General features: G+C 44.6%; 2 protein-coding genes across 11 annotated transcripts in view; both read left to right on the top strand.

Moving 5' to 3' along the window:
* The first annotated feature begins 4,052 nt into the window (after positions 1-4,052).
* On the top strand, positions 4,053-6,796 carry LOC105048044 (pentatricopeptide repeat-containing protein At2g02750). Its single transcript, XM_010927233.4, has one exon. It carries the CDS (start codon positions 4,487-4,489, stop codon positions 6,452-6,454), a length of 1,968 nt encoding a protein of 655 aa, XP_010925535.2. The 5' UTR covers positions 4,053-4,486; the 3' UTR covers positions 6,455-6,796.
* A 138-nt stretch (positions 6,797-6,934) lies between these two features.
* Positions 6,935-11,565, top strand: part of LOC105047931 (histone deacetylase 1) — a 38,466-nt gene continuing 33,835 nt past the window's right edge. For all 10 annotated transcript variants that reach the window (XR_012142554.1, XR_012142551.1, XR_012142556.1 and 7 more), the window contains exons 1-2: positions 6,935-7,885; positions 10,521-10,961. Coding sequence is in view for 2 of the 10 variants with exons in the window: in XM_010927080.4 (XP_010925382.1) it covers positions 7,358-7,885; positions 10,521-10,961 (969 nt within the window). In the remaining 8 variants the exon portion in view is untranslated. The remainder of the gene's footprint in view (positions 7,886-10,520; positions 10,962-11,565) is intronic.

The raw sequence follows: 11,565 nt of genomic DNA, 5'->3' as shown, positions 1-11,565 counted from the left end.
GCTCCGACCCCTCGGTCGCCGACGCTTCCACAGTCGGCGGGACTGGGGCTGGTCTCTTGGAAGGGCGCGTAGGGCCAGCCCCCGACGCTGGCCTCTTCCTCGCGGCGGCAAACTGACGAATCTCGGCATCGGTCGGCCTCATCCTCGGCGGTGTCCCTGCAAAACCGACCAGTGTCAAAGGCCGGACCAGAACTACCCTAAAGCCGAACAAAAAGAAAAGCTGGGGGATCGGGCGATACCTATTCGGGGGACCAGACTCAGGCCGGCATCATAGAGAGCTTGCTCGGTAACAAGCTCCCTCTGCTTCGGGACCGACATGTCTTTGAGTCGGTGGAAGTCCTCCCGATCGTCCACGTCGACCAGACTGTTGTCGTTGGCCTCAGTTCGGGGTACACCCCAGCGAGAAGGAAAGCCCCAAGAGGAGGAAGAGGAAACAAAGAAAAACTGGTTCTTCCATCCATGAATGGACGATGGAAGACCGGTTATGAAGGCAAGACCCTTCCGGGGGTTGAAGAGCCACCACCCTCGGGCTTTAGGGTGGGGTCGGAGCACAAAGAAGGCCCGGAAGAGGGAAACGCGGGGGTCGGTCGGCAAGAGCTGACACAACAGCGCGAAAGAAATGATTAGCCGGACAGAGTTCGGCGCCAGTTGCGCCGGACAGAGTCCGTAGTAATCAAGCAGATTCCGGACGAACTCCAGAATCGGGAGCCGAAGACCCGCGCGAAGGTCTTCGACATACAGCGTCAGGTCGCCAGGCGGAGGGTTGTTGACCCGACCGCCGGCCCCTGGAGCAGAGAGCCGAAACTGCTCCGGGATGCGATAGTGCTCCCGAAGCTGATCGACGTTCGGCCCCGAAAGCGAGGAGGCCTCATCTTCCGGAGTCGATCGGGTGTCGTCGGTCGGGTTCCCCGACCGAGCTCCCTGAGTCGGTTTCCTGGTCATTGTGCAGGGACCGAAAGAGGAGAAAGAGAAGAAAGGAAGGAAGAAGGGGAAGGAGGACCACGAACCCGATGGACCCTCCGAAAGTAGAGAAGAGCTCTGCCCGCGACGATCGAGAAATCGCCCGGACAGAGTTTCCCCCAGCAAATGGCAAATGTGGGTCAGGGTCCGGGAGGTCCTATATATATAGGGCCGACCGACGGCCGAGATGCTCCCGCGCCGACCAAAGACCTCCAGATGTGCGACGCGTGGCGCCCGCCGGTTGGCTGAGGATTCGGCGCGCTTCGTCCCGAGACGCCCGCACCGCCCTCATTAAATGCCGGAGCGGACGCCGGCCAACCACCATGACACGCGGCGCGCGGGGGTTGGCTCCGCAGTCGGCCGCCCGCGCCGGTCCGCGTTCCCGATGGGACGCCTCACCCGCGATCGGCGCCGAATATCCGATCGACTGACGTCGTATCGTCCGGCACCCGATCTTCTGACACCGACGTGATGACTGACGACGACAAGACGCGGCGTCTGACACCGGACGCCGGCGCGACTTCTGGCATCGACTAGACGTTCGGATCCCTTGGGATTCGTGAGGTGTCTGACAACGGATCAGCCGGCGGTACGGTCGGATCTGCATATGCGACAAATCCACTCCCAGTCGTCCGGTCTTGCTACCCGAATGAAGGCATCGGCCAGCTCTCCACCCGACTTAGGAGTGGAGGGGGGCAACTGTTGGGGGATACCCACCGACCGACCGACCGACTATCGGAGGGCCCGACCGGTTGGCGGCCCGACCGACCGACCGACTACCGGAGGACCCGACCGGCTGGCAGCCCGACCGACTAACCAACGGCCCGACGGACGACTCTGACTGGCCGATCGTAGGTCAGGCGACAGGCCGACGGACGCCATCAGCGGCTAACTACGGTCGGGCGACAGGCCGACGGACGCCATCAGCGGCTAACTGCGGCCATTCCACGGTCCATTCCCGACCGACTAAATCCAGAGGTCCGGTAGCCGACCCACACGAAGCCCGCCGACCGACGGAGGAGTCCGACGCCACTCTGCTGGCCACCGACCTTGGGTCGGCCGACTCCACCAACCACCGTACGGCCGCCAGACGTTGTCAGCTCTGACACGGACATGCGGCACAGTTACCTAGGGGCATTGTCCCGCCGAGAGCCGGGTCAACCCTGGTGATTAGACGGCTACACGGCGACATGACATTTTCACGGCGGCTCTGACAGTCTACAGTGAGTTGACAGTTCCTCACTTGTCCGCGCCATTAATGACGGCGCCATACCGTGCTCCACTATATATACCGTGGAAGGCAACAGTGCAAAGGGTCGATCCGCCCGTCTCTCCCACATACGCAGGCTCGCTCCTCTCTCTCTCTCTCTCCCTCTCTCTTTCTCAGAGCTTTCTGTCTGCATTTCACTGTTGCCCAGTCACCTCTCTGACTTGACCGTCGGAGGGTCCCCGCCGGAGCCGCCTCCGGTCAGTGCGGACTTCCTTTTGCAGGTGCATGCTTCCCGGCGATCGGGCGACGAGGCGATTGGCCGCAACAGAGGTAAACTCTATTGTCAAGTCATACCGCTGGCCCGGTTCCTCCCTGTTGCACTGGATAGTTCCATGCTTACTCTTTTTCTATTGGTCTCAAAATATAAATTGGGAAACGCCCCAGTAATTAAAATTGGAAATTCTTGTATTAAAAATTTCATTACCATTCAAAAATTGTTCAAGGTTCAAGCATTTCAAGGGGAGCAACTGGTTTGATTGCATAGCTGCAGGTCCTCTTTCAGATTTTGGGCTTCCTTTCATATCATACAAAGAGGTTATATTTTCACTATCACAATATTACTTCTTACCATCTTCTATCTTTCACACTATATGGTCAACATTTACCCAAACTTGCAGATAGTTTCCTTGAATAACTCAGCACATTATGCTGGTCCGCTTTCAGATTTTGGGCTTCCTTCTATCTCATATAAAGAGGTTATATTTTCACTCTTGCAATATTATTTTGTTATCTTCTTCTGTCCATTACATTATAAGGTTACATGCATCCAAACTTGCAGATATCTTCCTGAAATAACTGAGCACATTACTCTGTTTTATTAGAATATTCCTGGAACTACTTTGCATCTGACTTTTGTATAGCATTATGCCTCCAGTACATTGGTGAGTCAGTGAGTTTGCTGCACACTGCACCATGAAATGCAAATGAGACTATCTGATAAACAAAATTCATGGTGAACTTATGATAACATTTGTATTTCTTAATTCATTTATTTTTCTTGGTACTTATTGTTTTTCTCACAACGCGGTAAAGAACTGAGTACATTGTAACATCCATATTTTCATATAAAACTGTATCTTGTGCTTGTTCTGCTTAATTTATGTTTACATTGTCAAGTCATTAGCATCAAGAGTGATGAGTTGATCCTAGAAACTTGGTTCTGCTTAATTTATATTGACATTGTCAGGTCATTAGCATCAAGAGTGATGAGTTGATCCTAGAAACTTTTCAGCGCATGAAAGACAATCAACTAGTAGGACTTCCAGTTACAGAGGGAGCCAAAGGAAAATTGTTGGTAGTACGAGCATACGTTATTTTTTGCTGTAAAAGGAGGCAGTAATGCCACCAGCTATTTTATTGATAGAAGACTTTACCATGAAGACTCTAGTATGAATCTGTGATGGATAGTCTTCATGTGAGGCAGCCCAGAGGTGCATAAAATGCATTTTTCAACCAACTGAAAAAACTCAAGGAATTGATTTAAACTTCCTGTTAGAAATGTCACATATCTGTCCCAAATTTACTGACCGGAAAGTGCTTGCAATTTGTAGATCTAGTTAGTTTCCTATAAGTTTGATATGCTTTTCTTTTTTAAAAAATATAGTTTGATGTATGATGATTTTTTAGGTTTTAAATTTTAAAATTAATGATAAATCTATAAATGGACAGAAGGTGGAAAGCGAAGGGATTTCTATAGAAAGAAACTGAGTTTTTTATTATGCAGGATTTTTTTTGGTATTAAATTTCTATTACCAAATTCTTATTTGAGGATTAAAATTTTCTATTTATTAATGAATATAATATTCTACTTTAAAGATATTTTTGGTTGGAGAAAATTGGACTCCGAAATAAAAATAAATATTAATGACTTCCATTTCAACTATTTGGTTGAAGTAAGTTTCATTCCCATTTCGATACTAGGAAGGAGTAGAAATATCTCAATTCTTCAAAATCTAGTTCTTATTCATCTTTCATATTTAAAGTCTATTTTAATTTTGATCATGAATTAAACATATTCGAAGATATGATCATTTGAATTTTTATTTTAATTTATTTTGATTTCAATTCGGATTTTGATCATGAGCCAAAACACCTACCACTAAAATAGGCATACTGCTGGTTAACGGAAAAGATATTCCACTGGCAGCATGTAAATATACGGATCCAACATGGAATGAGATGGGCGGAGACCCTAGCTTTGGGCGCAGCCGGGCGTGTCCCGTATCGCTGCCCTGCTTTTAAACAAACCCAGGCGACATGTTAGCGTGGAGTGCATGGTGGCAACCATCACTCTTTGTGCTATTTACGGCCATCCATTGCTTAATTGCATGGGATGTGCAACCCAACGTCCCGATGAGCCGCGAAATTTCAAAGCTGGTCTCTAACGGGCGATACCGAGAAGCCCTCTCGTTCTACGCCCGAATCCACGCCGCTTCCATCCAACCCGATAGCTTTACCTTCCCCCTCCTCCTCAAATCATGCGGGAACCTCCAATCGATCCCACAAGCCCGACAACTCCACGCCCGCATCGTAAGATCCGGCTTCCAGACCGATGTCTACACGGCCACCGCTCTTACGGGTGCCTACATGAAGCTCCGGCTACTGCAAGATGCCCTCAAAGTGTTCGACGGAATTCCCAACCCAACCCTCCCTTCTTTTAATGCCATCATCTCTGGCTTCTCCCAACGTGGGCATTTCGAGGAATCTCTGCGCGCCTTCGAACGCCTTAGGATGGAAGGGTTCCGCCCGAATTCTGTTACCATTGCGAGTGTGCTGCCTGCCTGTGGAACGCTAGTGCAAGGAAAGCAGCTGCATGGCCTTTCAATAAAAATGGGGCATGAATCGGATGGCTATGTTGCGACGGCGCTCCTGACCATGTACTCAAATTGTGCAGAATTAGGTCTGGCTCGAAGGGTCTTTCAGTTGATTGATGAAAAGAATATAGTCAGCTACAATGCAATGATTTCGGGATTTCTACAAAATGGGGCCTTTTTCTTGGCTTTGAATTTGTTTAGGGAATTGACAACTTTGCATGGGCGACAGATCAATGCGTCGACGTTGCTTTGTATTCTCTCTGTGTGCTCAAAACTATTGGCTTTGCTGCTAGGTAAACAGATACACTGTTATTACTTGAAATGTGAAGTGGGTGACGATGTCAAGATAGAAACAGCTCTGCTTGGCATGTATTGCAAATGCAGGGCAGTGGAATTGGCTTGTCGGGTATTTACAAAAATCAAAGACAGGAATTTGGTAACATGGAACATGATGATTTCAGGGTTGCTATCCAATGGATTCCCTGAAATTGCCATAAAGTTGTTCCACCGGTTGAGATCAGAAGGTTTGAGGCCTGATATGGCTACATGGAATGTGCTGATTTGTGGGTTTTCACAACAGGGTAATGTGGCTGAAGCATATAGGTTCTTCACTCAGATGCAATTAGAGGGAGTTGTGCATCCAAGTTTAGAGTCCATAACAAGTCTTCTGCAGGCTTGTTCATCCATTTCAGGTCTCCAACATGGCAAAGAGATCCACTGCCATGTAATTAGAACTCGAGCAGATTATGGAGATGAATATTTCCAAACAGCCCTGATAGATTTGTACATGAAATGTGGATGTTCTCTTCATGCTCGTAGGATATTTGATAGTAATGAAAGAAAATCAGGTGATCCAGCATTATGGAATGCGATGATTTCTGGATATGGAAAGAATGGAGACACTAACTTAGCATTTGAAATTTTCCAAGCAATGATAGAGCAAAAGGTGGAGCCCAGTTCAGCTACTTTTCTAGGCATTCTTTCAGTTTGTAGTCATACTGGTCAGGTGGAGAAAGGGTGGGAATTATTTAGGATGATGAGTAGAGATCATGGTATTAATCCAACTGCCAAGCATTTTGGTTGCATGGTCGATCTATTGAGTCGAGCTGGAAAGCTGGCTGAAGCCTGGAATCTGATACAAGAGATTCCTGAGCCTTCAGCTTCTGTATATTCTTCTTTACTTGGTGCTTGTGGGTGTTATTCTGATGCTGCACTAGCTACAGTGATGGCTGACAGGCTTTCTGAGTTGGAGCCTAGAAGTCCAACTCCTTTGGTGATATTATCCAATATATATGCAGGGCAGGAAAGATGGAATGATGTGGAAAAATTAAGAAACATGATGTTAGATAGGGTACTGTACAAAGCTCCTGGTTGCAGCTGGATTGGAGCACAGGAGTTGCAACTCACCTAGTAGTAAGCAGTTCCAGTACACTTATTTCTGCGACATTATGGACACTGGGGTCACCTAACCTCATGTTTGAGAGAGAGAGGCATGCACCTTATATGTCCTCAAATACAAGGTGGAAACGATCAAAACTTGCTTTTAATACCGAGACCATCTCTAAGATCTCTTGCTCTCTAGCTCCTAGAGCTGATTGGAAGCGGTCACCGAGTATTTTGAGTAGCTCCACTACCTAGAAGTTATATGCTCTTCCTTAGGATATATGCACTGATGCTTGTGACCAACAATACATTCAATCAAATGTCATACAACTGCGGGATTATAATCCAGGAAAGGTGCTATGTCCGTTTAGTATTATTATTACTTCTTTTTATGTATTATCGATCTAGCAGCGTTGTAGATACAACAAAAGAACCACAAAAAAAATATTGTCACTTTCATCCAATCATGTGCTGCTACGTTAGCCCAAGTCACTGGGGCACCCGAAGCTCACATCCTTTCTGCATACGTGCGGGGCAAGACGAGCGGAGCTGCGGAGCCCATAAAAATCCGCCGAGTGGCCAACGTCTGAGAAGCCCCGAGAAGTCTATACCATCGGAAAGAAAGAAAACTCCTGACCCGGCTCCCACATGTAACCCCTGAAAATCCAACTCCCAACTCCTCTCTTTTCCTGAGCATCAAACACCGAATTCTATTCTCGGCTCCGCCCTCCCGGTGTCGCGAATACGCTTTTCTTCTTTCTCCTCGAAGACATCGATCGCCGACTTCTTCTTTCTCCGGAACAGGCCCGAAGCTTGAGTTCCCGCTTCAGAGAGGCAAAGAAAAGGGTTGGTCGCATTGTTCTCCGATTGGGGTTTCCAGAGAGAGAGAGAGAGAGAAAACAATAGGCTAGCCAGCGGCGGCGGCGGTGATATGGAGACCGGGGGCAACTCGTTGCCGTCGGTGGGGACGGACGGGACGAAGCGGAAGGTGTGCTACTTCTACGATACGGAGGTGGGGAACTACTACTACGGCCAGGGCCACCCGATGAAGCCCCACCGGATCCGGATGACCCATTCCCTCCTCTCCCACTGCGGCCTCCTCCACCACATGCAGGTCCTCAAGCCCTTACCAGCTCGCGAGCGCGACCTCTGCCGTTTCCACGCCGACGACTATATCGCCTTTCTGAGGTCGATCACGCCGGAGACGCAGCAGGACCAGATCCGCGCCCTCAAGCGCTTCAACGTCGGCGAAGACTGCCCCGTCTTCGACGGCCTCTACAGCTTCTGTCAGACCTACGCCGGCGGCTCTGTCGGCGGTGCCATCAAGCTCAACCATGGGCATGACATCGCCATCAACTGGGCGGGCGGACTCCACCATGCCAAGAAGTGCGAGGCCTCCGGGTTCTGCTATGTCAATGACATCGTTCTCGCCATCCTCGAGCTCCTCAAGATTCATGAGGTACGCTCCTCGGATTTTTTTTGAAGGTTTTTTTCCTTTTTCTTTTTCTCTTTTTGTTTTGGCTTGGTTTGTGTTCTCAGAGATTTTTATTTCCCCTTTTTCTTTTTATGGAGTGATAGACTGATATTCCAAGAGCATAGTGAAGAGTATGGCTATGCCAGAGCTTCTGTGAGTTTCTGGAAGGAAAAGTTTTGGTTCTTGAAAAGTCTTTCAATCTTCCTTCCATGTCGATATGTCTAGAGTCATGGAAACAGTAGAGTATGTCCGTGCTGGAGCTTCTGTGGAGAGAATTTAGTTGAAAACACAAAAAATTGGTCCTTGAAATCTTTTTGGCCTCCTCTGATGTTGATAAGTCTAGAATCGCTGCCTTTTTTTGTTTATTTGATTAATATGCCATCTGAGGCCAAATTTTCTGTGTTATATTTCTGCAAGCTGTTATTCTAAGTACATTAAATGATGTGACTGTTTTTGGTAGTTTTATCATCCTGTGTATATACATAAGAAATTATAGAGCTACTTTTGGCAAGTCCCGTTGTCATGTAATAATTATTTCTCTGTGTTGAGCATATCTGAGAAGAAGATTATTTGATTGTTCATTTTGCCACTTATTAATAATGGTGAAGCTGGCCTTGATAGATAAGATGCATCTCATTATTATGAACCTGTGGTGGGAGCTTGCCTTTTTTCTGGCTTTATTGCTGACCCTGAAAGATGTGGCAAAATTTATGGGTTATAAGTGTTGTATCCAGACTTTGAGATAGAGCATCCAATGAGCACGGTGAAGATGAACATGTCAATTTGGATCTCTGTTTATATCTTGGATGCTTGTTTGCTGCCCTTTGTGTTTTTGTGGTTCTTTGCTATGCATCGGATATTTTATGCCAACGAAAGTTATGGTAAATGTAGAAGAAGGAAAATAAGATAAAAATATAAGATAAGGGAGCTAAGAGGATTGTGTAAGAAACACCTCTAAGGCTAATCAATTGCAAGAAGTATCAGAAAGTGAAAAATGCCTACTACATTCAGGTGAATCGCAAAGAATTGTAAGAATTAATATTTTCAAATGGTAGGAATCCCAAAAAGGAAACAAATGAAAGATAGGAGTTTTAGGGGTAGATAACAACGGATAAAGGATGTTGTTTTAAGAGGAGACCAGGAAAGTGATATTGGACACAGTAAAATGAAACATTTATCTATTCAGTCTCACACATTTAAAATGATATCTTACGATATATAGAACTAACTAGAGCTATAGCATCCTCAAAAGGATTTGTTCGGAGAAGTTGGCATTGATGGCTAGCCAATGGTGGTGTGTGGATTCACCACTTAGCATTTTCCAGTGGGAGTTTAAACCTAGGAAACAGTTAATCTTCTCTACTCTGTTCGACAAAATAATGGTGGTGAAATCCTATGATGGAGTAAACCTAATATTTTTTTAATGAGCATAGGTGAGAGTTAAAAAGATTGATGAGAAAGAGAGAAGGAGAAGAACATAAAGATCCTCTCCATTTTTTAATTTGTTGATTTTCAGAGTTGAATATGATTATTTTTGAAGCAGGAAAAAACAAGAAGATGGAGTGAAGAAAAAGAAGATGGGAAATCTGAGATGCAGAGAAAACAATGGAGGTGAAAATGTTAAGGGAAGCATGAGAGTTCAATGAGAAAAAAATATCATTAGTAGCAAAAATACAAATCAAACTTCAAAATATTGCCCTTTCATAACTTGAGTTGATATTGCATCTAATAGGGCTTGTTTGTAGTTGGCTTCACTGTTTCCTTAAAATGCTTGACTGGGAATTTGGAACTAATTATTGATGATTTGTCACCAAGTTGATGACCAATGGCATGAAATTTTCTCTTTTCTTACGTTAGCTTTCTGCTCTTAATGCTGCACTGAATAGCTGACCCCTCTTTTATTTGAGAAGGCTTGGATGATATGTTGATGATTTCAATGATTCCAAAAGGCAAATCTAAATTTGTATCCCTCCCTTTTGCCCTCTTACAAAACTACTCACAACCTCATAAGCATTCTGACAAGTGTCTTTAGTTTTTGATTTCAAGGTTGGGTCAACTGAACATAAGTAGCAGTTTAAATAATAATCTATGAGATAATCCCACTTTTTGGATCTACTGAACTGTACTTAAATCAAGTTAAATATAATTAAGAACTGTAATGCCAATCCTATGCCTCATCTAAGCCTTAGATGCTTTTTACCTAGACTAGTTGCCTTCAGGCTCATTGGATGTGTTCTTGTTAAAGTAGGGCAAGGTGCTATTATTACACTGTAATGAAACTAAAGCGATAGAACTACAAAGCGAGCACATTTTTAAACCCTTATATCAGGATCTTTAGTCCAATATTGAGTCAGCTCAAACACCCTGCAGCTTTATTCTATAGAAATCATTATTATATAAGTTAACCTAATAGCAGCCTGAAAAACAAGAGAAATAAAAATATTATTTAGCAACTATGATGCTGTATGTTATTCAAATGTTGTAATTAAATGATAAGTTACAAGCAATTGCCTATAATATTTTTTTGCTGATATTGTATATCATCCATGTGATTTCAGTTCTCACTGTTTGTTATTTATGCTGCATTTATGTTATGTATGTCTTTCTGATCTGTTTACAGCGTGTACTGTATGTGGACATTGATATCCACCATGGAGATGGTGTTGAGGAGGCTTTCTATACAACGGACAGAGTAATGACTGTTTCATTTCATAAATTTGGGGATTACTTTCCTGGAACTGGAGATATACATGATGTTGGACATGAAAAGGGAAAATATTACTCTCTGAATATTCCATTAGATGATGGAATTGATGATGAAAGCTACCAATCTCTCTTCAAACCAATAGTGGGAAAAGTGATGGAAGTTTTCCGGCCTGGTGCCGTGGTGCTTCAGTGTGGGGCTGATTCTTTATCTGGAGATCGCTTGGGCTGTTTTAACCTTTCCATCAGAGGTCATGCAGAGTGTGTGAGATTTATGAGATCTTTCAATGTGCCATTGTTGCTGCTGGGTGGTGGCGGATACACCATCCGGAATGTTGCACGCTGTTGGTGCTATGAGGTATTTAGTCACCACTAATTTTTAGATTGATAAAGATTAGACTACCTTGTGTTTTTACTATACTTACAAGTGCTTACTTATTATCAATTTCTACAATCAAGTTGATCTTTTGACAACGAACACCTTGAAATCCTATCTTGTTATAGAAGTAGTATTTTTTTATTTTGACAATTTACCTCTGTAATAGCATGATCTTTAATTTCCAATATTAACACTCTTAATCTCCTTTATAAAAAACTGTGGCACCTACTAAAAGCAACATCATACTTATGCTGTTCTTTTTTTTCCTTCTCTTGTTAATTTTAAAGTTTTTCTAAATTCATTTCTATGATCAAGGCATCTGGAACTCAAAACAGATTTCTGTTAAATCTTTGCATCTGTATTGGAGGACCGGACTTATATTTGTTGATGTGGTTATTGTAATTTTCTTTCCCTTTTTTAAGACGCTTTGGAATAGGATGCACGATCCCCGACATTGTTAGACCATTGAAGGATATTCTTTCCATGTATTTGTTTAATCATATTTTCTGTAAAAACCTGAAATTAATGAATAAAACTCTAGCATGACCAACCAGGTCTTACACAATGACTTTGTCACTTAGTC

The sequence above is a fragment of the Elaeis guineensis genome, chromosome 7 (genome assembly GCF_000442705.2).
Source record: "Elaeis guineensis isolate ETL-2024a chromosome 7, EG11, whole genome shotgun sequence".
In the NCBI taxonomy this organism is placed as follows: Eukaryota; Viridiplantae; Streptophyta; class Magnoliopsida; order Arecales; family Arecaceae; genus Elaeis; species Elaeis guineensis.
Note: the sequence above shows the minus strand (reverse complement) of the source record. Positions and strands in the feature narration are given on the sequence as shown.